Source organism: Bos indicus, chromosome 7, assembly GCF_029378745.1.
Source record: "Bos indicus isolate NIAB-ARS_2022 breed Sahiwal x Tharparkar chromosome 7, NIAB-ARS_B.indTharparkar_mat_pri_1.0, whole genome shotgun sequence".
Taxonomy (NCBI): domain Eukaryota; kingdom Metazoa; phylum Chordata; class Mammalia; order Artiodactyla; family Bovidae; genus Bos; species Bos indicus.
This window is the reverse complement of record NC_091766.1, coordinates 53863680-53890200: the sequence shown is the minus strand read 5'-3', so window position 1 is coordinate 53890200 and position 26521 is coordinate 53863680. Positions and strand designations below refer to the sequence as shown.

The window sequence follows — 26521 nt, the reverse complement described above, 5'->3', positions numbered from 1 at the left end:
CTGACACCACGGGGTTGCTATAAACCTTTAATCTGTGGAAACGCAGTATCTTTGAAGCACAATAAAGTGAAGTGCAATAAAAAGAGGCATGTCTTTGTAGGTACTAAAAAGCTGGGACAAAATAATAAATGTTACCTTGCAACCTCTTGGAAGAAATCTTAAAAAGTATAAGACCTGTGTGCTTGGTTCCCTCTAATCCTCTGGCTCTGCCTTCTACAGTTGTGAAAAAAGTACAGCTTGTGTGTCAGTACCTTTCACCTAGACACACCAGTCTAGCCTCTGCTGTATGATGTATCTGCATGGAAACTTGGAGATTAAACAGTAATCTCCTTTGCTACCATTCATCTGGCAGCACAGATGAAAAACCTCCTTTCATCTCCTCTGAGGTGATCACAAACAAGAGTGATTGCCTCAGCCCAGCATATTAAGCGACTGCTGAATGCACACAGCTCACTGCAGAGTTGCCTTGAGATGGGGGTGAGGGAGGGGAGTGGCCGTGGTGTGGCTGCTGCTTGCCACCGCGCGTAGTGAGGAACCCATTCCAAATGGTCCAGCTGCCTCTGTGGCAACGCTGGGCACTGGACAGATAGTTTTTCTTGCTTCTTTAACTCAGTTTAGAAAGGTTTTCACTTTTGTGGCTCGAGAAGTGACAGAGGCACCCTTCTGGAGACAACATGGTAGGGGGAAGGGACGTGGCCTGGGTCCAGATTCCTCCTCTGCCAATGCCCTAGAGCCCCAGTTTACTTGTTTGTAAAATGTGGATGATGAGAACCTACCTCACGGGGTGATGAGCAATTATAAGGATGAGATGAAGTAACACTGGGAAAAGGAAAAAGCCACCTGGAGAAGACTCCAGTAACTACTCTCAGATTAAAGCAGAGGAGTCTTAACAGAGGTGCCCAGACACACAACTGGTCTACCCTCATGGAAGGAAACACTCCTTTTGGAAAATAAGACACGTATCTGTGAACATCAACAGGTCAGATACTTTCATGACAATCTGAGACCAGAGTGTTGGCACAGATTCACATCTAAGAGGAAAAAAACGGGCTCCAACTTCTGCACAGGCTGGGGACACTGCAGTGAGGTGAGGGGAAAACATGTGCCAATGGAAAGCACCTACTCTGTGAATTTTGGGCTCACCAAGCTTGTCAACTGGGGGCTGAAGAGAAGGCTGACCCACAACCATAGGAAATATTAAACTGCAAGTGTGCCAATGAGATTGAGAAAAAAACATAAACAAGAGCAGGCGCACAGACATAGAGAAATGAAGCTCTGGCAATAACTTACGACGTCTGAAGGCACAAGGGAGGCACATGGAGGTACCGTGGCGGGGGTGTGTGTGTCCCCACAGACGTCATCCCTGTAACAAGAATCTGAAGAAAGGTAAGGTCACGTCAAACCTGGAGAGGTGTCACAATGCACCCAAGGTTTTCAACATGAAACTGACAGATGATTGGTGAGTGTCCACAATGATATAAAAACCAACAGGCAACATCTGAACCTGATTCCAGTCGACTGGACAGAAGAATCTTGAGTCTGTGTATGTTAAGAGGAAGGATCTCAATCAAAAATTTAGAGCAAGATCTATGGACTCCAAACTGTGGTACATGTTCCAAAGTTGGGACATATGACAATTCTAAGGTTTGATGTGGATGAACATTCTTTAGCTTAACAGTTACTTATGTTTCAATATTTAAAAATCCATGTATTTAACAGACTGGTTCCAAATAGGGAAAGGAGTATGCCAAGGTTGTATATTGTCAACCTGCTTATTTAACTTATATGCAGAATACATCATGAGAAATTCTGGGCTAGATGAAGCACAAGCTGGAATCAAGATTGTGGGGAGAATTATCAATAACCTCAGATATGCCGATGACACCACCTTTATGGCAGAAAGCGAAGAAGAACTAAAGAGCCTCTTGATGAAAGTGAAAGAGGAAAGTGAAAAAGGTGCCTTAAAACTCAACATTCAGAAAACTAAGATCATGACATCCAGTCCCATCATTTCATGGCAAATAGATGGGCAAACAATGGAAACTGTGAGACAGTTGATGCTTGCTCCTTGGAAGAAAAGTTATGACCAACCTAGACAGCATATTAAAAAGCAGAGACATTACTTTGCCAACAAAGGTCCATCTATGCTATGGTTTTTCCAGTAGTCATGTTTGGATGTGAGAGCTAGACCATAAAGAAAGCTGAGCACTGAAGAATGGATGCTTTTGAATTGTGGTGTTGGAGAAGACTCTTGAGAGTCCCTGGGACAGCAAGGAGATCCAACCAGTCCATTCTAAAGGAAATCAGTCCTGAGTAGTCATTGGAAGGACTAATGTTGAAGCTGAAAACTCCAATACTTTGGCCACCTGATGTAAAGAACTGACTCATAGGAAAAGACCCTGATGCTGGGAAAGATTGAAGGTGGGAGGAGAAGGGAACAACAGAGGATGAGATGGTTGGATGGCATCAATGACTCAATGGACATGAGTTTTGAGTAAACTCCAGGAGTTGGTGATGGACAGGGAGGCCTGGCGTGCTGCAGTCCACGGGGTCGCAAAGAGTCGGACACGACTGAGCAACAGAACTGAATGTTTTCATGTATATTAAAGAGTAATTCGGTAAGATAACAAAACTGATATTTTAGAAATTTTACTGAATAGGATGAGTCAATGTAAAGAAATGAGGTTCTTTTTTTTTTTTAGAAGTGAGGTTCTTAAAAACTGATTTAAAGAAATGTATCAAACAAACAACTGTGGAAAAGTTATATGGTTGTGGCCCAAAGAGTAGATGAAGGCTTATGTAAATGATGCAAGTTTGGGAAGTACTGAGCTAGGCATGGATAGAGGCCTTAAACTGAAAAACATCACTGTATGGAAATATAAGATTTTTTTTTCACAGATTACCTGCAGAGTCTTCACCTGTACTTTGATCCCAAAAAGTAAACAGCGATGTGCTTTGATAAAGTCTTCCATCTTTGTCCATAGATCAGACAAAGGGGAGGGTTTGGTGTGTGGCAATAGTGCCCTGCCACCTGCTCATGTGACAGTGGTGAGCGGCTGCACTGCAACCTAGGAAGAGTGAGTGCTGGCAGAACCTTCAGCTCCTGGCCAGGCTTCCTCACCCACTTCTCCTACGGTGCTTTCCAGGCCAGCCTGAGTACTGTTCTAATTTCCTGGGGAGCTGGGGGTTCCAAAACAAACTCTAAAAAGTATATTATACATACACCCTTATATACTTTTCAACAACAATGTTTCTCCCAAGGAAAGGAGGAAAGCTGAGCATCCCGCAAGTATCCTCACACACGAGCATTCAGCCTGTTTCCAGGGAGGGTTTCCTCCTGCTCTCAGGTTAGATCTGCTGCTTCACTGTCTTCCCATCTCACAGCCTCCTGTCCACTGTGTTCAGACAAGGACAGCTTGATCTGCAGCTTAGGCACGTCTGCCTTCACACATCCTTAACTTTCACTCGCCGCCTCGTGTGACAGAATTAATCTTGAGAAGAGATCTAATTGATTTTCTCCTAATCGCCACCTTCTTTCTTACATGCTCTAGAATATGCTTTAATCCATAGCTGCCTCTGTTTCCATCTAAGCATCAACCTGGCACTTTTTCAAGCTTAGAGGAATTTACTAATATCATCTGATCTGTCCTGAGCCGCAAACGTACACTGCTTAGCACAAAACCTTAGGTGACCGTGGCTGTCCTGGAAACATGAGAAGCTTCTCACCCCACAGCCAGATGCTGTGTTCGTGGCAGATGAGGGTGAGGCCAGGCCTGTTGCAAGTATTCTCTGGGACAGACCACAGTGAGAACGACCCTAGCCAGATACTTAAGGGGAACACAGGCTACTGTCTGAAGGGAAGCCAATTGCAGTACGGGGTCAAAGCCCTGAAACTGTACCTATCTGCTGACCCAGGGATTCTTCTAGGAATTTATCTTAAGGAAATAATCATAAATATGAACAGATTCAGCTACAAGGACGATATAGTGGCTTTATTCATAAAAACAAGGTATCTGAAACAACCCAAGTGGATGCACCAAGGTGTGGCCACATTATGGGATACAGCAATCTCTTTAAAAGTAGTGATCCTCCAAGGTGGGGAAGATTTGTTCTCAGGAATAATGATAGGAAGGCAAAGGGATAGAAAACATTTTAGGTAACAAACAGAAAGATGCCAATCCAGATATGGAATGCCTTCCCTCCTCAAAGCCAAGAGGATCAATTTTTTCTGATTTGTGATTTTATTGTAACTCATAGAGAATATTGTTATTATCACATAATACATAACAGACATATCATATTTGTATAAATATATAAAAAACATACAGACTACATATTAATATATTAAATAAAAATATATAATAATTATATAATAATCATAGCACTTTCACACCCCCAGCATTTACGGAGCACCATCTGAAGTGCTTTAATCCTCACAACAAACCTGTGAGGTAGAAAACCATTATCCCTGTCTTGCAGAAGAGGAGTCTGAGGCCCTGCAGTAGCAGAGAGCGGGCCCACGTGGCACAGCCAGGGAGCATCGAGCAGGCTCTCACCCAGGCCACTGTGCCCACAGGCACTGTCAACCATCACGTTCTCCTGCCTCCCCAAAGACACATGTCTCTGTGAGAGCAGCCATCTGCCGACTTACTGTCAGCTATTCACCTGTCTACTTCTGTTACTCAGTCTTGAGCTCCTTACAGACAAGGTCACGGTTTTATCCTCCTTGGTTCCTGCATGTGATTAAACAGGAACTAATGATGATGGCAGCAGCTTTCAGCCGGTCATCCTTGCCACGTCCTGTGGTAGCTGTTTAACGGCATAAGTTTGCTGAATCCCCATCACTTTACTCTGAGTTAGGTCCTATTAACCCTACTGTACACACAAGTAAACTGAAGCTGAGAGAAAGTAGGAGGCTTGCCCAAACACTGTCACTGGTACAGGAGCCCAGGTCTGCCTGCCTGTGGGCAGTGCTGGGGCCTTCAACCCCCCTCGTCCACCACTGAACTCCCTCATTACAGGAACTGAAGAGAAGCCACACTGGAGATCTGAGAGCCCAGTAACCCGATTGCTACAAAGTACACAGAAATCCATAAGTGGAAACAAGATTTGATACAGTCATGGTGAGAACCCTCTGCTATTTGGAGAAAGGAGGGTAGTGCTCTCTTATTAATCTATTAATTAATTCCACATGCTTAGTAAGTATCTACTGTGTGCCAGGCCTGGGAGAAGTGGAGGGGAAGTAAAAGCAAGCCAAACAAGGTCCCCCAACAGAGAAAGCCCCATTCCAGTAGTACGCGTGACTCGTGCTAATAAGCATAGAATTACAACCTGAGAAAAGGAAGGAAAACTGGTTCTAGCGGAGCCAATAACAAAAGAGGGGCTGAAGAAGCAGCGCCTGAGCTAAGTTTTGACTGTGTGACTGGAGGAAAAGAGGCTCAGCTATCTGCCCACAGGAGATCTGGAAAGTGGATCCTGGACAGTGCGGCTCCTTGCCTTTCATCCTCAGCACCCCTGCTTCCTGTCCTGTCGAGGTTACTCAGCCACAGAACCTGGGAGGGCATGATGGTCAATACACTGTCCTCAAGGACACAAAAGGCAGCAGCTCACACACAAAGGCAGAGGTGAGTTCTCTGGGCAGCAGGGATGAGGCCAAGGTGTCCCCAGGGCACCCTATGCAGTGACTCACGTTTCTCTGTCGACTGCACGGTGTGGAAGAGCGTCAAGGGCCTCTCGCTGCAGGATGGGGGTTTGGAGTCGCTGCTCTTCTTCCGAGACAGGTGCAGTTGGGCATTGGTGAGGGGCGCGTCTGGCACGGTGTTAAATATCTGCAAAATAGTTTCATAAAAAAGTTACACACTAATGTGAACCCAGAAGAAAGCACAAGTCTGGACCTGTATGATTAAAAAGTCTAGTGGGGTCTAAGAATCAGCAAGAAAAAGAAAAAGACCATCAGCATCTGTTCAGGACTCTGTTGTAAGCATCTCTAGGAGCTGGCAGGGAACAGTCTCCTTTGGAAGTACACCCCAAGGGTCAGGAACCATCCACTTCCACTTCCCACCCCCTCTGTTATCATTTGCATGGATCTTCTTTCTGTTGTTCTCTCCAAAAACAACAAAAGTAGCCACTGTCTGTGAAAAGGACTTAAAATTTTTTTGATCACCTTTATCTAGAACTGATTAATCAAAATCACTTTCCTGTTCTTCACTGTCCATGGGTCTATTTCCCAGTTCTTAACAACTGCTTCACAATTTTCTGAAGATGTGAAACATGCATTTAAATGACACCAAAGAAGCCCAGAACAGGGCATCATTTTCTCATCCTCAATCATCTCTAGCTGGACCATCTTTTATACTTCAGCAGCTTTGTGTTATCTTTGAGCTGAAAAAAAAAAGGCTGTTTTCCCCAACTCTTGATGACAGAAGTAACATACATACTACAAACTGTTTGGAAAATGTAGAAAAGCTTCAAGAAGAAAACAGAAAAACTCTCCCAATTCCACTATCTAGAGATAACCACTGTTAGCATTTGAATTTTATTTTCACATGAGCTTTTTTGTTTTAAGCTTTCGTTGCAAAACAAAACAAAACAGGTCCACGGTTTAAAAAAAAAAAAAAAAAAGGTGAGAAGAAAATGACAGATAAAATTCATGACAATGCTTGTCTTTTTTCCTACAGATCCAAGTATGACAGAATTATTATAACAGCTACCACTTACATGGTGCTCACCATGATTACAGTCACCACCCTGCAACGTTGGCTCCCTAAGGACCAGTCGCTGCATGTGTTTTCCACGTAGCTCACTCAGTTCTGAGTGACCCTGAGCGTCAGGTACTGTTCTCATCATTTATAATGAAGGACTGAGGCAGAGAGGTTAAACTGCCACAATTACAAATATAATTACAGATGATAACATAGAAAACCTGTGTCCCTAGATTTTCTAGGTTTCTTTTTAAGTGCATATAATAACAACAACACTAATTCATTCAGCCTGGAAAGATCTTTTGAGCATCTCCTTTCTACCAGCACTCTGGGTACAGCAGTGCTTGAGGCCAACATGCTTCCTGTGGTTTAGACAGTCTGCATCTAGTAGCTGTGATTAACTGAGGATCGACCACGTCAGGTACCACCTCAAGCGCTTTGTATGTGTTATCTCACTTAATGTTAAAATACACTTCTCCACAATTGGAATCCTATTCTTTTTACAGTTTGTATCCTATATGTTTCTTCTAACATTGTATTATAACATTTCCCCCTTCATTAAAAAAATCTTCAAACCTTATTCTTCTTGGCTGCATAATATACCCACTGTATTAAGATATCAACATTTATTGACCCATTCATTATCATCTCATACTCTGGAGTCTTCTGGATCTTCTGTTTCCCAATAATCACAAGTGATGAGAGGAAAGTGGTGGCACCCCCATGCCCCTCGCCTATGGGTGGCTCTAGACACATGAGAATCTTTCCCATGGTTTTCTTTCTTTTGTGCATGCATTAAAAAGCAGAAGTCAGAAGCTGAGATATAGGAAGCTAAGTCATAAGAATGATAAGAATTTCAGCCAAAACAGCTGCTCTCCATGAGTTGGCAGGTCTTTGGGTTCCAATGATGCCAGCCAGCTGGTTCAGTCAGTCTCCCTTCCAAACACAGCTGTCTGAAAACAGTATTACCATATTTTCCCCCAAGGGACTGAATTTTCCACAAAATAAAATGAATCACTACATAGCTGAGTTCATCTGGGGTAAGGATGTAAGGAAAGAAGGAAACTTAAAGCAAAAACAACAAAAACCCCCTAGCTTCCAGGGGAGCTTGAACCCCCAAAATAAGTACCCATGCTACCCATGTCACCAGGCTCCTTCTGAGGATCTTCGAGGAAAGAAAAGAGAAACTATGGTTGTTGCTGAGCTCAAGGACCACAGTGCTAAGACCTAAGCACAGACCTAAGAAGCTCTCTCCCACTTCGTTCTGCGCCCCACCAATCCAGCCAGGGCTGCTTCTAGGTGATACCCTGTGCACCAATAACACTGGCACTTGCTCTTATATATCAGTGTTTGCATCTGCCAGTCACTGTGCTAGGTCAACTCGGTGTAGCCAAGCAGGATGACCATTCCACAAGGAGAGATTTCCTGAACCACATGGCCCAGCAGGAGAGGGGCTTGGATGGAACCCTAGACCTGCAGTTTCCAACAACTCCCCTCCCCATCTCCACAGCAGTTCTCAGCATTCAGCTCATCTTCTCCAGCCAACCTACACTACCAGAGCTGGTGCCCAAACCCACAATACAGATTTCAACAAATGATGATGTCTCTTAACACCCTTCTGCCTCTGGCCTTAAGTACAGCATGTTCCGCAATTCCAAGCAAAAAATATCTGAAAGTGAATTCAAACTAAGTGATAGGCCCCCACCTCCTATGTCTGGCTTCCAAATTTTGTCTTTCTTTTCCGAGTGAGCTACTGAGAATGGGATCCTCGCACAACCACAATAAGAAAAACGATAATGCATATGCAGCATTTCCATTTCAACTGTCACCAGAAAAGTGAGCATTTCCTCTTTCCTAAAAACTACTAGATGCTAGAGAAACAAAGAAGAGTGAGTCATAAGGAAGAACTACGGATTTAAAGAGAGGAGTGGAAAACTGCCTCCAAAACCGTGTTTATACACTGATAAATAGGAGACATGGGAATTACATTCTGCTTATTGGCTATTCTCTCTAAAAGGAAAGCTATTGGAGCGTACTAGAATCAGTTCTAGAAGACGGAGATTTTCTCCATGGGCCAGAGCTATAGTCCTGAAGTCTAGCTCTCTGGGCCTCAGTGCAAGCCAGGCCCAGGCTTTTGAAGAACTTAGACAGGGCTATTTTCAGGATCTAATGGACACATGTGCAAGTGAGCCTGCTATGAAATGTGGAGCGCCAGACACAGGACTATCATCATTATTATTACACATGTATTTTTCCAAGGCACGAGGGCACTTCTGCAAATCTGACCAATTCAGAACAGAAGATACAAACTTTCACTATGGAGTCTGGGCAATCATTCCCCAAACTACTGTTGTTCCTTTAACTCTGAAACTCAAATACATACAAGTTGTTTAAAGGCTGCTCACTGTTGAGCCAACTTCTCAGCCAGGCCAAGAGATGCCTGTGTGCTACGAGACAGCAAAAGAGACACTGATGTATAGAACAGTCTTATGGACTCTGTGGGAGAGGGAGAGGGTGGGAAGATTTGGGAGAATGACATTGAAACATGTAAAATATCATGTAAGAAACGAGTTGCCAGTCCAGGTTCGATGCACGATACTGGATGCTTGGGGCTAGTGCACTGGGACGACCCAGAGGGATGGTATGGGGAGGGAGGTGGGAGGAGGGTTCAGGATGGGGAACACATGTATACCTGTGGCGGATTCATTTTGATATTTGGCAAAACTAATACAATTATGTAAAGTTTAAAAATAAAATAAAATTAGGAAAAAAAAAAATAAAAGTGAGCTGGAATTCTAAAGAGAATTCGAATGATTCACAATTTTGCTGTTATTCCAATCCTAATCTGTTTGGAAGGGATGACTTCAAAAGAACCCTGTGCAGTTTCCTTCATTCTGATGAGTAGAATCAACATCTCTGCCGAACAATGGAAGTATGAGCTCACGTAATCTCTGAGCAATGGATTTATGGGGCTCTACCAGGTAGCTGAACAATCTACTCATCTCACAGAGACTTTCCAAATTAACACAAAAGCGGGGAGGGGGGGCAAGGTTTATTCCATACCCCAAGTGTCCCATTAATTCTGTTCAAATTTACAAAAGAATTCTGGCTTAGGAATGCCTTAGAAATAAAAGTTATTAGGAAGGCTCTAAGCCTTCTGGAAGCTAACAGGGAGAAGACCATAAAATAAAAATATGATTCTAAATAACTCTCCCAAGTATCCCTAATTTCAAGATTCCTATAAGAGGAATGAGCAGACCTGTAAATACCAGGCTACTGTTTCCCCTTCAGCTGTGTGGCAGAATGGTCAGGGATGGCTTGGCCTCTGCACTCACACAGAGCTGGGCTAAGTCCTGGTCTGGCTGCTCAGCGGGCAGGACTAACATCACCAACACAGACAGTGGCATCATTGCCATGTCACAGATGCAACTTATATGTGGAATCTAAAGAAGTGGTATTATACAAATGAACTTATCTACAAAACAGAAACAGAGTCACAGATACATAATATAAACTATGGTTACCAATGGGAATGTGGGGTAGGGATGAATGGAGAGACTGAGACTGACATATGCATATGCATATTACTATACAGAAATTAGATAACTAATAAGAACCTACTGTATTGCACAGGGAATGTTACTCAATACTCTATAATGAGCTATAAGGGAAAAGAATCTAAAAAAGGGTGGATATACGCATAACTGAGAAGAAACAACAATGTAAATCAACTAGACTCCAATAAAAATTAATTTAAAAAATAACCTAAACATCATCCAAAAAAATAAATATATAGGAAAGGAATTTACCATCATTTTATGGGGAGAATGCAAATAGGCATTGGAGCCATACAGACTTGGGTTCAACTTGGGCAAAAGCCTTAACCCCTCTGAGCTGTTTCCCTTCCGTAAATGGGAATCTAACACCTATCCTGCAGAGATACTGAAAAGTTAATGTATATTAAATGCTGAGCACAGAACCTGATAAAGAGTGGGCAGGAGGTAGAGTTAGTGTAAAGGACAATAAAAATATTCAAAGTTTGTTGAGTGTTTATCATGCTGTTATTCACATGGATTATCTCAGGACTTGGGCTTCCCTGGTGGCTCAGACAGTAAAAAATCTGCCTGCAATGCAGGAGACCAGGGTTCAATCCCTGGGTAGGAAAGACACCCTGTAGAAGGGAATGGCTACCCACTTCAGTATTCTTGCCTGGAGAATCTCATGGATGGAGGAGCCTGGTGGGCTATAGTCTGTGGGGTGGCAGAGAGTTGGACACAACTGAGCAACTAGCATTTTCAATTTCTCTCAGGATTTACCATTATCCTTGGGGCTTCCCAGGTGGCGCTACTGGTAAAGAACCCAGCTGCCAATGCAGGAGACACAGGAGACGTGGGTTCAGTCCCTGGGTCGGGAAGATCCCCTGAAGGAGGGGATGGCAAACTACTCCAGTATTCTTGTCTGGAAAATCCCATGGACAGAGGAGCCTGGCAGGCTACAGTCCATGGGGTCGCAAAGAGTTGGACACAACAGAAGCAGATGTCAAGTTAAGCACTGTCATCTTATAGGTGAGACTCATTGAGACGAACTGATTTGTTCAAGGTCATATGGATGAGTACAGTTGGACTAGGACTTAAGACAGCTTAGCTGGACTGTCTGGGTCTTAATAACCTGTGGCCTTTATATCTGTTATTAATTTGAGAGACAAAAGACAAAATGCAAAGATTATAGTTCTGGAGTCTGATGGATCTGATTTTAGTCACTCACTAGCTCTGTGACTTTGGACAAGTTATACAACTCTGACCTTCAGATGCTGCATCTATAAAAACTCCTGGGACTGAGGTGAGGACAGAAGCACCTAACACAGTTTGACACTCAGTGCCCAAAAGACATGATTGCATCCAATAAAAAAATATAAAAAGGAAAATAACTGGAGACTCAACAATGAATTATCTGCAGAGGATTTAATTTTTAAGTGCAAATTTAATTACTGTTCTTTGCAAAACATCAATCTCAAATGCTTACAGCAATGTTAGAATGTGCTGTTCTTTCCCCCTTGTCTACAAAATTCAAATTTCACTGTCCACCCCCCGACCCTCCCTTGGGCCCATCTCAACACTGGAGACCGTTGATACTTGTGGGATTTATTCTTAGCCACGTCACATATACATTTTTGTACCTTTTCTGATTCCACCTGTTACATGCTTCTGCAATTTACAAGGATTAGAAGCCTCCCCATAATGTGTGTGGTCTACTCTTTATTATGTGCTGTGATTTTTATGAGAGGAAAATTAGGTAATGATGAAGAGTTCCTGGTCTGTAACTGAAAAGTAGTTGAGACAATAAATCAACGACCGAGGCCTGGGATTACAAGGCAGAAGAGAAAGGCTTCTAGAGAGAGGAGACTAAGCACTTTTCTGAGACACGGTGCATCAGGGTTTCAAGCAATAAAAAATAACAAGTTATGGGCTTATTAATCTGAAGAGTGTCTGCTTTGGAGGTGGAGGACTAGGCCTACACATACCAGCTTACACACTGCCCACTCTTTTAACAACAGGCTGTAGAGCAGGATTGCTCCGGGCACGGCAAGCCATAAATCCAGTGCCTTTCTTCTGGAAAGCCAGGCAAGTCTTAGCAGGGCTCATTTAATATAACAGTTAAGAAGCCAAATTCAGAGGCTACAGGCACAGAGAGGTTTTTTAAGGACAGTTGGAAGTCCAATGTCCTGTTGATATCAGCATTTTGGCCCAGAGAACAACAATTTGGAAAGTAGTTTGTGGAGTTTTATTAAAAGTCCCTCAAAAGGAACCAATTTCATTTAGTAACTGGCCATTTATATAGCTGGCCTGGGTAACCCATGGGAGGCTCTGATTTTCCTTATCTCCAAAATGATTCTATTTCCTATTATCTTTGCTGACAGAGAGGAATAGAGTGTAACATAACAAAGCTCCATCATTACTTGAGAACCATTAAAGAAGCTTCACAGCTCAAATATGCTTGGTTTTTCTGGGGCTTTACTGGTAGGGTGGTGGGGGGAATACACATGTTCAGATCCACAACCTATGAAACTAAGGAAGAACAGTTTACATGGCATTAGACACAACAAATAGAAAAAAGGTCTGTGACAGAACCATTCTGGCCCAGCATAGAAGTAATTCCAGCTTATTTCTAGACCTAACTTGATAGAACCAAAAAGAAGGTGGCACAGTGGTAAAGAATCCACCTGCCAATGCAGAAGACACAGGAGATGCAGGTTTGATCCCTGGGTCAGGAAGGTCCCCTAGAGTAAGAAATGGCACCCACTTTAGTATTCTTGCTTGGGAAATCCCATGGACAGAGGAACCTGGCAGGTGACAGACCATTGGGTCGCTGGGTCACAAAGAATCGGACATGACTAAGCATGCATGCAAAAAGAATGTCCTCGGGGACCAATGTAAGGAAAGGTAACAACAACAACAATAACAAAAAATCAATGAGCAAATGAAAAAAGCCATGGCCATGAGACATAAGATTAGCTTCCCAAGCAGGCCATAGTGACAGGGGTTATCTCCATGGAATAAAGTGTCCAGACATTCTTCTTCATCATCATCATCATCCATTCTGCATATCAACAGCTGCTTGAAATACCAAGAAAATGAAATACAATTGCCCAACACTGGTGAGTTGACAGAAACTATTCAAATCAATTGTATTCTATTAATTGATCTACATTTTGTGTACAAACCCCAACAATGAACGCAATAGATTTCAATGCCACCAATATTTTGTTAAAAGCAGATCAAGGCAATTTGGTGGCCCAAATCAACTCAAATCAAGACAATCTTGAAAGAAACACTATCATTTTAATGGAAATGCAAGGTGGTTTAGGACCTGCTGCTTTTACAAAGGTGTTAAGTGAGGCCATCCATATTTGCTTACTCTTTCTCTTGACCATAAGATTAAAAGTTAACAGGTATGAAAAAGGGGCACTGATCTTTGGGCACTTCTGGGAATGAACAACTCAAAGCTCAACTCTCCTACCTCTTCCAAAGCCAATTGATGGACTGGAAAAAGAACCACGGTAACTGACTTTGTAAAACATCAATAGGCATTAAAAGGGGCAGTACTGATAAAAGCACAAGGTGCCTGGGCACCTGTGCACACCCACGTCCAGCTTCATGTGCAGGAACCTTTTTGAGTGTATGGCCAAAAGAAACACCATGGACTGCCCAAGAACAAGCCAGTCCCATCCCACTAAATATGTGTCAGAAAGTAACAGGAAGATGAAGACATACACATAACCTGAGATTTCACGTCTAACCAAAGCTCTGAAAAGGTGGCAGTTTGTTTCTTGACAGGGTTGTTCTTTCTAGACATTTAAATTTTTCAAAGTCACTGGCAAGGTAACCTTTAAAAAGAGAAATGGAAAAAACTTTGTAAGAAATTGCGGAATTTCTGGGCTTTCAGGTATCTTGGACAATGACAGCATTCAGTATTTTGAAATCTTAACTAGATGCATATAAATACTGGTAACTTCCACTATAACCCCAAGTATGGGCCTGATCGATGTCTTAAGGTGACAAGGTATGAGCTGTTCAACTTAAAATAATTATTACCTCAAATAAGCATGGAAACAGCCAAAGTCTTTGCCCTCTGAACTTTCAACTCTGAAATCTGACCACAAAAAGAGCCAGACTCTCAAGTCTGTTCTTTCGCTTTCATATAAACCATGCTGAGTACAGGGTATGGAGTTGTTGATGGGAAATGATGCCATGAGCTAGTACTTGGGAAGTCTGGCAAGACAACTCAAATAAAAGCCATTAGGATCCTACCCTAGCCTATAATAAAGTAAAGGCTATAGGTTAAAGGTTACAGTCTCTGAGTAAGACTTTAAAAATATATAGCCCCAAGTTTACAATAGTATGATCAACTCTATGGTTTTGTTATTTATCTAATGAGTGATTTTGATATCAGCAACCAAAGTACAATCTGGTTCTGCTTCAGGGATGTTTTTCTCAAGTGCTGATACAATCATTTTACCCCTCTACTTGGAATCCCTGAGAGGTCCCATTTTTCTGGAGCAAACGTCAACCTTTCTCCCATAGCTTTCAAGATCCCTGACAGAGGGGCTCAATCCAACTGTCTGGCATCATCTCCGACCACTTGCTAACATACAAGCTAAGATTCTTCCACAACCGTGTTGTTGTAATACATACGAGTTGATTAATGTTGATAATTGATTAATGTTCTTCTGGAAGGCTGTTCCCACTGTCTCCACTGTTGCTCTGCCTAGAAAACCTCTATCTATCTGTCAGAGGCCAGTACAAGCTGAATGAAATTATTTCTCCTCAGTGGTACCATATAATTTAGTCATTTTATTGAATGTCACTTAGCAAACTGTATTATGGTAAGTTATATCCTGAGAAAACAAGAAAGCCATTGGAAAAAAGATCTTGTCTCATTTATCTTTGGTTAACAGTAGATGTTCAATAAATGACATCATTAGAGATTAACAAGAATAGGTTTTAGTAGCTTGGATTGTGAAAGGAGTCCTAAATTCAACCTTAGTTCCTCTCATAACAAGCTGTTTCTTCAACTCTCTGGACTTCAGGTTCAAAATTTATAAAAGAGACTTAACAATATTGGCCTTATAATGCTGCTATGGAAAGTAAATGATATGATAAATATAAGGCTGCTTACCACAATGTCTTGTGAACAATAAGCTGTAAGTAAAAGTTAGCTATTAATATCACTATTCTTATTACTGCTAGACTATGTACATTAAAAAGACCCATTACCTTTAACTGAGCAAATAAATCGGTATGTATTACCAGCATGGAAAAAGAACAAGTACCATGAACACCAATGCATAATTTGTATCTTCTGGCTTTTTCCTCTCTGCCTTCACTTACTGTGGGATATCTATTTGGTACAAATTGTTCCAAACATTGCTCCCCTACTCAGGGCTGTGCAGGAGGTGAACAACAAAGTTTCTGGAGCATCACAACAAGGTATATAGTTAGTGAACTTAATCTGACCAAACCATGTCTGTGAGAAACACATCATGAAGGCTCCCACAAACAAGAAACAGGTTAAGTTCTCGAGATGAGACAATGATGCTAAGCAGGGGATGTTTCTAGACAAATAGGTGCTGTCTTGAGGCTGTGCAGATGTGCCAGAGATAACATAAAGGAGTCCAGGAGTTCATTTTAATTTTTAACCCTTTGTCTGAATGTGTAGTGTTAATCCTCAGTAAACAACGAGAAAGTGGGAGGCGAAGGGGGGGACAGTAGAGAGGCAAGGCCCTATGCATGAAAACATATGTTTAATAAGGAAAAAGAAACTGAGTTTTCTCGTCAGGAGAAAATTCTCCCTCTCTTCTAAATGTCAATTTTAAAGACAAAGCTGTTTTCCATTTTAGACATTAATGAGTCAGTACTCCATACCGAGGCTCACAAAGGGTATGTGAGGACTGAACCTGCCACTATTACCAAATGTTGGATGCTCCCTGGCCACGTAAAAACGGCAATACTGAGGAGAAACAGAAGAGCATTTTCCATATTCATGCTGAGGAGTTGCAGCACCAATAAGAAAAGGAAGCTACATGCGAACCTGCCAGTGATGGGGACTGAGGCATTCTGGGAGATGGTCTGCAGACAGCAGCCCACAACTCCTCCCACATCTGTGGGCACACTGCTCTTCCCATGGTGGTGGGGGGGGTCTCTTTCCTGCCCCTTCAGTCTGGCTGGACTTGTTGCTTTGACCAACAGAATCCAGTCGAAGTGACACTTTGTCTATTCTATTCTAGGCCTAGAACTTCTGAGGCCTTGTGGCTTCTGGTGCTTGTCCTTTTGAAAGTTTGGCCTAGACTACTAAACGATGAGAGAGCAGGTGGAGAAAGAGGACAAGTGGAGGAGGACCAAGGTGTCCCAGCAACAGGTGGCACCAAGGTCTCAGACATGTGGAATAAGGCCATCTTGGATCTACCAGCTGCACTAAAACCACTCCAGCAGATATTATACAGAACACAGGTGAGCCCTCCCCACAGTTCTGGTACACAGAGTTGTGAGCAAAAAAATTATTGCTATTTTATGTCACTAGGTCTGCAGATGATCTGTTACAAAGTGATAACCGAAAGACACATCTTACGGTTCCCCCCACCAAGTGGCTCCAAAGAGGCTACATGCCTGGGTTTCTATACCCTCTCTCTGTGCTGTCTTCCAATACTTATTCCTGGGCCCCTGTCAATTTTATTCCAAGGCACAAACTACACATCCTATATAAAATGCCCATAACAACATGGGAGAGGGTATTATACCACTAACTGGGGGGACATACACTTAAGACCTGTATGACGGCTTGTTTCAAGCAAGAGGACATATGCTATCAAATGCCTGTTGGGGGACAGATTGAAATAATGCTGTTAGACAGTACTTCTTCATCTGGTGTCTCAGGATTTTGTGTAACTTCTGACAACAAAGTTAGAAAAGTGGTCACTCAAGAGATTTGTGTGTGTGTTTATGTTTCTAGAAAATTATAGCCAAGCCTAAGGGCTTCCCTCATAGCTCAGTTGGTAGAGAATCTGCCTGCAATGCAGGAGACCCAGGTTCAATCCCTGGGTCAGGAAGATCCCCTGGAGAAGGATCCTTAACTGCAACCCACTCCAGTAGTCTTGCCTAGAGAATCCCGTAGACAAAGGAGCCTGGCAGGCTACAGTCAGTGGGGTCGCAAGAGATTGACACGACTTAGCGACTAAACCACCACCACCAAAGGAATGCTCATTAAATACTGTTAATGGAAGGAATGATGCTGAAGCTGAAACTCCAGTACTTTGGCCACCTCATGCGAGGAGTTGACTCATTGGAAAAGACTGATGCTGGGAGGGATTGGGGGCAGGAGGAGAAGGGGACGACAGAGGATGAGATGGCTGGATGGCATCACTGACTCGATGGACGTGAGTCTGGGTGAACTCTGGGAGTTGGTGATGGACAGGGAGGCCTGGCTGCAGTCCATGGGGTCGCAAAGAGTCGGACATGACTGAGCAACTGAACTGAACCGAACATTTCCATATTGTGAATTTTAAAGAAAGATAACAATATTTATCTGAGGACATAAACAAGGTCTGTTGATGAATAAAACTGAATTCCCTTGGCAGTAAATTCACCCAAAGCATTGTCTCTAAAGCTAAGGGCTCTCAGAGCATGAGTTCTGTGAGGTGAACATCACAGGCTTCCAAAGGAGACTAACACAGCATCTGCTGACTTTATACCAGACCAGACCTGAAGCAACATTTGAAAAGGAGTCAAGCTGCCTTAGTCTAAATTGTTTTTATCAGAAAGGCAAGCCTGATGAATGTTAAAGACTTTCTCCCCCAAATCATGTACAAACACAGGTCTTGCACATAGTTTTGGCCCATCATAGACCCCAGGTTAAAAACCTCTATCAAAGTGGCACGGGAGCTCCCTCAGGACTGGAGACACACACTCCACTGTAGTCTTCATCCCAAGAATGTTTCCACTGACACTCCTGCACCAGCTCCCACAGGAACATAAATCTCACTGTGATTCATCCCACTCTCTGGCAGAAACTAATGAAAAATAACATGTAATAAAGCACTGCAACGCTCTTTTAATATATGCCTCACCAGATACACAGTAGAGAGGAACATAATTTATGATCCAAAAAATCGGATGAGTATTCTCACCAGTTCCTGCCCGTATACTTGCAGGCCTGACCCTGCATTTCATATTTCATTTCTATTTCTGAATTTTGTGCTCAAGTGGGATGGCGCTTGTTGACACAAGTCTCAATAATGCTATTAGCAGTATCCAATCTTTTTCCTATCATGTTACTTTTTAATGTTTCCTGGCTTTGAAGGCCCAAAGACACCAAAAATTATTACAGTTCAAAACCTACTAGATGCTGCCTGCTATAAGCCCAGACATGAAACATAACCAAAGCCCTTACTCCTTAGAGCTCTGTCTCAATATTTAATGTTATTTATTTGAGAAAATATTATGTTTAAAAAGTATTATTTTGAGCAAGGGGGCACATGCAATACTCGTAGATGTATTTATGCTCTATCTTCAGAGAAATCTGCTCAGACTGCTGAAAAGAATAATTTACAGTTAGTGACATTCCTTGTTAGATTCTTGGCTAAGACCTTTAATAAATCACCTTATCTCACCCTCACAACAAACCAACTAAAGGGATGTGGCCCACTGGCTGATTGGTCATCAAACTTCTTTCCCTTTGCTCTGCATGGTTAGGGGCTTTCCCAGTCTTCCTTGCAGTTAGAGGTAGCCACATGACTGAGTTCTGGCCAATGGAAAGTGGAAGAGAATAAGGAAAGCACCTTCTAGGTTTGGCCCACATAATCTTACCCAATCTTCCATGCCCTCTCATTTCCCTCACCAAATGGCTGATTGCAGAGATCTGCAGAGCAGAAGGCAAAACTACAAGAGAGAAGGAACCTGGATTGCTGAATCACTGTGTAGGATCCAACCAACAGAATACCCACAGTGAACTGGTATGTGAGGAAGACAGAGACTACTATTGTCCTGAGTCACTTTTGGAAGGGTTATTTGTCACAGAAGTCACACTGTACTGAAAGTATTTTTATGAGCATAGAGAGGTTGAGTAATCTGTTCATGGTCACACAGCTGACAAGAGGTAATAGATTTACATCCAAGCGGTTTGCTTTTAGAAATCATGCTATTAACTTGTTTAGAAACATGATATTCAATTATATTTCCTTTTTACAATTTCATTTTAATCATACAGAACATAATCATCTATACCTGACTTACTATATATGAAGGAAGTGGCTGGACAAAGTCCAAAGGTTGAGACAGAGAGAAGATAATTTCTTCAAGTAAATTATCTGACCTCAGATCTCTTTATTAACCATTTAAGAAAAAAGCTATGTTGTCTACACAATTTTCCAGGATACCTCAATTACTCCGTGAAAGTCTATATTCAGAGGTTCTTTAGTAGTTACTAATGCTGTGTAATAACTTACCCCTCCCCCCAACTCAGTGGCTTAAAATATTTAATATCTCTCCCACTTTCAATGGGTCAGGAATTCAGGACAGACTTAGCTCAGTGGTCTCTTATGAGGCTGTACTAAAGATGTTGGTTGGGGCCACATCATCTGAAAGTATGACCAGGGCTGGAGAAGTCACTTCCAAAATAACAGACTCACATGGCTGGCATGCTGGTCTGATTGTTGGCAGGCAGCCTCACTTTCTCCCCACTGGGCTGTGTGACCATCCTCACAACATGTGGCTTGCTTCCCCCAGAGTGAGAAAATCCACACCACAGCAAACGCTACCAAGTCTCAGGATTGGTCTCCAAAGTCAAGCCTGTTACTGTCACAGTTTCTCATTATCACTTCCTACTGATCACACTGGGATTAGTGTTGATTCCTTATTCACAGTTGGAAGAGAACACACAAGGGGCTGAATACCAGGAAACGAGGGTCACCGGGAGCCAGTCTGGAGGCTAGCTACCATCATTCACCCAACACACATGTACTAAGCACGTACTGAAGAACTACAGAAACAAAATAGCCCAAATTTGTCTGCTTTCATGTTACATATGTTCTAGAAGAGGTCAGAAAGGCAACAGATGTAATCAACAAGTAAATGATATACAGTACACTAGAAAGTGCTAAGTGCTGTGGAGACAGAGAAAGCACCCTCAGGGGCAGGGGGAGTGCTGGAGGTGGGGCTGTCCACAGTTTCACATGGAGAGATACGGGTGAGCCTCACTCAGGCTTAAAGGAGGAAGAGTGTTTCAGGCACCACAAACAGCAGTCGCAGAGGCCTTGAGGTGTGAGTGTGTGCCGTGGGCAAGGAACCGTGAGGCGGTCAAAGTGGCTGTAGGCAGGAGCTGGAGGAGACGGCTGTAGGAGATGACATGAAGCAGTAGCAGAGGGGAGAGCAGAGACCCTGGAGGACATTCCAGGCTCCTATAAGGGCTCTGAGTTTCACTCTGAAATGTGAAGACACTGGACAGTTCTTAGCAGACAATTGACATGATGTGATCTAACACTAAAAACATCTCATTCTGGGGGCTGACTTCAGAATGGACAGGCCGATGGTGGAAGCAAGGAAACAAATGAGGAGGTTCCTCTACAAACCCAGACAAGAGCTGTGATGCCTTACGGTCTTGTGTTGTCAGTGCAGGTGGCTAGTGGTCAGATGCTAGATTCATTTGGCAGGTAATCTAGCACAATTAATTCACCATTCTAGGTAAAGGTTTTATTTAGGATTTCATTATATCTCAGCACCTTGGACTGTCAAATGGTGCCCTAAGGGGCCTTGCAGATGCTGAGGAGATTCATAGGGATTTGCTACCAGAAACTGAGGTGGGACCAATGGGTGCATGCTGCTTTCTGCCCCCTTAGCCCAGTTTTTAAGGGCAACTGTGTTGACATACATCATTAGGCAGGGAGGGCAACCCTCTTAAGACAGACTAGAAACTTCAGTGCCCTAAAGGAAGAAAACTAAGCATGCACCCACCCACATACACAGTGTAAAACAATACAGCATTTATAAAATTATAAGGAAACTATATTAGGAAAAATATTTGCAATGCACATGAAAATTGTTTACTATCCCTAATATTTAAAAACTCAAAAATTCATAGAAAAGAAAAAAAAGTAAAAAAATGTCTAAAAGGCATTTTCAAAATGAGGCTCCAAGTAGTACCTCCTTCATCAGATAGTTGTGAGGTTAAAAGGACAACATATATAAAGTGCTTAGCACAGTTCCTATTACAAAAGAAATGCTCATTATGTTGCCCACTGCTCCCACCACCACAACCGCCACCGTTGTCACTGCAGCCATCCCAAGATGACTATCACCACCACCATCACCACCGCCATCAGCAACTTCGTCAGCATCACCACAGGGTAAGAGCCACCAGCAACGCAAACCTGAGTCAACCCTGTAGGCCAGTTCTCACTCAGCTCCCCCCAGGTACATTCTCCACTCGCAATGGCAAACAATATATTACCTTTTCATGATTTTCTATTAGGATCTCAATGACTATGTTCTGAAACTTGATATCCATTATGGCTGCTACAGTTTCTTCCTGAGGACGCAGCAGGGTGGGTCCAAACACCACGCCGAGGTTTGCCACTGTCATCAAATTCTGCTTGTGGTTGTTAGCAACACTGGGAGGAAGCAAAAGAAATGGCACAAATGAGAGAAATAGTAAATGACAGACAACTGACTTCCTACACCCGTCTCACCTTCAGACACCTCATCTGGTAGGAGCCAGACCTAGGGGTCTGGAGTCCAAAGCCAGACCTAGCTGCTGGAGTCCAAAGAGAGACTTTTTTACTCATAGTCTCATCTACCAAAGTTTCAGAAATCTCCAGTGTTAGGCTATTTTGCTATTTCATGATATGACACTCTTTACAATTCCCATTTTGCCTAAAAGAAACTAATAACCAACCAACCAAAATGGCTTGCCTTCCAAAATATGAACCTTTGCACATTTGAATCCTTGTTCTGCAAATCCAGGTTATGGTAATCCCTCTTAGTTACAACTTTTATCCTTGGCTGCTGCTTAAACCACTGTGATCATTAGCATTTTCTCTAGTGCAAATATAAAAACTCCTGACAGCTTTAATACATTTGCAAACACAGCCCAAAATAGATCTAATTTTTTAAATGAGTAGATCTCAGTCAGGAAATTCAGCACTTTAGGCTCAAAGTATTTAAGTCCCATCACATCAGACACGTGGCTTGTATTAAGCCAGACACGTGCCATGAACAGAAATAAAAATGCACTACTTACATCCATGTATATAGCTGTTTATATTACCACTTATACTCAAAATCCAAGAAACACGCAGGGCCAGGAGTATCGGGTCTGAGTAAGCTTCTAAACACATATGCATATTTTTGTATAATCAACTAACCAAAACATATATCTGAAATCCACACCCAGGTCACCATGACCTAGTCATAAAACTTCATTGTTCATTTGCTAGCCCCACGTATAATAATATACAAAGTTATCTATTGACACGAGTTAAGTTAAAAGTTAAGGCCATTCAGTATTGTTAAGAAAATATTAGGGGCTTCCCTAAATCACCTGTTGGAAGAAGGAAACTATTCATTACTAGAAACTAGAGAGAAATTGGACAGTGGTGGCAGTTTGCACAGACATACCTCCCTAGCATTTAGTGCTATTTATACAGATTTTTTTTTTCCATACAATTCTATAAATGTTTGCACTGTTTCTCCTGGATACTTCTATTTTGTAGGAGAAAAAAGAGATTTGACTTTAAGTACTGGTTTTGAAACTGAGCCTTTACTGAATACTATATTAACTGATTTTATCACGAGAAACGTATTTTTCTTTCATTTTCTATGGCTAAAAGTCTAATTTCATAAAAAAACTCCTCCTCTGAAAGAGATGGGTACGTCTGTGAAGCCTGACTGTGGAACAGCCCAATAAAGAAGGGAATTTGCTTTTTTATTGCTAAGCAACACCTGTAGCAAGGAGATTCTGCCACTGAAGCCTTGTCCTGTTTCTGGTCCACATAAGACTATTTTCATTTCCTGAGATCTAGATGAATTTCCTGATATTACTTATAGTTTTCCATTCTACCTAGAACTGTATCAGGTTTCTAGTCTGAAAGTGTTAAAGCAGATAGTCAAGGTTTTACCTGGCAAAGGGGGAAAGATTTGGTTCTGAGTCTCAGCTAGAATCACCATGTCTGCATATTTACAAGTTGCTTGTAACACCACTACTTTCAACATCAGCTCCTTTGTGCAGGAAGTGAATTCCATGCTCTTATATTTCCCCTGCTAAATGAGCCAAGTCACTAGACTTACCCTCTTGTCACAAAAGTCCCTTGTGTATATGAATCAACAAGCTATTTATATATGAAAGCACTTTTAAATTGTAGACCAATATAAAAATATAGGGTTTGGATAATGATCACTTTCACCATCACGCTTCTCAACAGGGCATCTGACTAAAGCAACTGCCTCTTAACAGGGCTCCCAGACTAGACTCTCTGGGTTCAGCTACATCCCGCCTGCCCCCACCAGCTTCTGTCTGCCAATTCAGCGCCGCTCAAGTCAGTCCTCTGTTGAAAACTACAATGGCTTCACGCCTCACTTGGTCGCTGGGAGAGAACACAGTGACACAGTGCATGTGTATGACACAGGGTATGTTCAGGAATGCTTCCACGGTTGGAATGTTCTGATAATGGTGACTATAAACCGTTGATGGGCTCCATTGTTTCTAATGCCAAACTCCTATAACCTAGCACAGCTTTCTCCAACTCACTTCTAAGCCTTCTGCCTCCTCCCAGATCTGGTCCTTGGAAAAGGGCCTTAATGTTTAAGCTTTGGATTCCTCATCTTTTAAAAATAGGGCGAGTTTCATTTCTAATCTACATCATGAGGTTCCTATGAAGATTAAATGGATATAACATGGGAAATGCAGTGATGATGATTCTATTAATCATTCACTACCCATCTTCTGTCTACTTTCATATCTATCTGCCTTTGTCAGTCCTTGCCCTGCAATGTCCTCTTACCCTTCCTTTTTTTGCTTGGCAAACTGCTGATCTGCAAGGCACAGTTCCAATGGTGCCCTTTCTTTCCAAAGTCTCTGACTAGTCTCTTCCCAACCCTCCACTGCTTGATGAAGGCAGGCGTGTTGGCCCTGGATTTATTACAAGTTATTAGTGTCTCAACTGTTGCCTTAGGATAGAGACTGTTTTTATTTTAGTTGGTAACACCAGTGCTGAGAGCAGTGCCTGGCTCAGGAGAAACACAACAAATGTTCACCGTGGTGTTAAAGATGATGGGAGTTTCTGAGTAAACATTAAACAATTATTCACAACCCAGCTACTTACTTGGAAAACCTCAAATTATTACTGATGATTTTGGGGGAATGTACCTCAACTTTTCAAAGTCTGGAACTGTGTTCCACTCCTTAGATTTAATTAATGAGCAATAGTTACTCTGATTTGCAGACCCCAGTGACCCAAAGGCATTTGGAAAAAAGGTATGGTAACTGTGAATAAGCATAATAAGCTTGAGGCTACCTAACATAATTCATTTCCTTTTTAACGATCCATTTTATTTTAGAACTTACAACACACTGATGTAAATCATAAAATTTTGGGGAAAAAGGCTGCACTTTTTACGACTAACTACCATTATCTTCTGGCACACTGAAGCAACAAATTATCTATCCCTTGATTATTACTGCTCACAACTTGGTATAGCTATGTTCATTACTCAAGAATGAATTATTAATAGCTGGAGATCACTCTGAATCCCAGAAAGAAAGGCACAGACTTCAGCCTCTTGCTAGCACCAGCCATCCATTACAGCTTGATGCATTTACCTGTGTGTGGGAGGCAGGCTGGCAGAGTGCTGGGGAGCCTGGTCCAGTTGAGGCCACAGGACTCATTCATTAGTGAGGTCTATAAAACATGGAGAACTTGCTTTCTGGGCTGGTAACTGAGGTGCTTGAGCTCTTCCTCACAGCCTAGAATGTCATGTTGAGTCTTGACTTAAAATCCACACACAAAATTCTCCTGTGCATGACTGCACATTCCACCAAGGAAGTCTTTGATAGGCCTTGCCTAGGGCCACACGGACTCCTCTGTGAGCCTTCTTACATTACTGCCAGTTCTACAGACTTCCTTTGCAGGCAGAAGAGAAACAGTTCCACATGTGATTTTAACCTGGGAAAGGCCTGCTTCCTTTTGTGACCCATAAGAGTTTGCCACAACAGCTGAGAAACAGGGCATCCCCCAAGGGACATGACTTCAGGGCAGTTGGTGGGGGTCGACACCCCATGTTCCCTGTAGTTCCCTCAGGAATTATGGTTAATGAGGAAAGAGCACGTTCCAAGGAACACGGCCATGGCAAAGGGGCCTCTTGCTACCTTTGCTTCCAGGGAAAATGGATGAGGGCTCTGGATTGGTCTGACATCCTTTGAGAGGCAGAAGATTACTTCCAGATGAAGATGGTAATGGGGGAGTATTAGGAGGAGAGAAATAGGAGCCAACTATTTTGGGGCCAGAAATGCAGAGACGCCCATGCTGTCTTAAAGATCACATCTGTTTTTCTAGCGTTTAAATGAGAGCTGGAGCTGTGGAAGTGCTGAGTAGTACTTTATAACTACAGATTGGTCCTGATGTACCAACAATACCTCAGCCTGTTGCTAGGTTTGCAAACAGGTTTCATCTTGAGGCCTGCAGTGCTGGGTCATGGAGTATCAAAGCTGCAGCCTGGCTCCACAGGACACAATGAGTTGACCTGGGTGGCGGTTCCAGCACAGCAACACTGTCAGCCATGCTTTGCTTGTTTGCTTCAGCTTCCAGTGTTAAGAAATGATAACTTAGACTTGTGAGGTGTTTTAGAGTTTACAAGCTCTGCACCATGTTTTTATGTTTGCTTGAATTTCATATAATATGTCTAGAACAGTAGCTCTCAAACCTTGACAAGGACCCACGGTAGGAAATAGATTTTCCCATGTAACATTTCACTAGCACATACATACATATATATATATATATATATATATATATATATATATATACACACACACATAGAGAGAGGTATACACACATACACACACGCATATCAGAAACACAAGTTTCAGAAATAGTGTGATAAATTGTTTTGATTCTATTCATTTTTCTATCTACTAAATCAATTTCACAATTCACTAATGTGTCATGACTTACAGTTTGAAAGGCTTCCTTCTACAGGTAAAGAGTACAAATATTATGTCCAGTTTATAAATACAGAGAAATAAAGGCTAAGGGAGACACTATAGTACAGGGGGTGGAG

The 26521-nt window shown here is 42.4% G+C and overlaps 1 protein-coding gene across 4 annotated transcripts in view; it reads right to left on the bottom strand.

Moving 5' to 3' along the window:
• Nucleotides 1-26521, bottom strand: part of ARHGAP26 (Rho GTPase activating protein 26) — a 473350-nt gene that overhangs the window by 84402 nt on the left and 362427 nt on the right. For all 4 annotated transcript variants that reach the window (XM_019965158.2, XM_070792123.1, XM_019965159.2 and 1 more), the window contains exons 18-19: nucleotides 21699-21858; nucleotides 5690-5828 (exon numbers count right to left, since the gene is read on the bottom strand). In XM_019965158.2, coding sequence (XP_019820717.1) covers nucleotides 5690-5828; nucleotides 21699-21858 — 299 coding nt within the window. The remainder of the gene's footprint in view (nucleotides 1-5689; nucleotides 5829-21698; nucleotides 21859-26521) is intronic.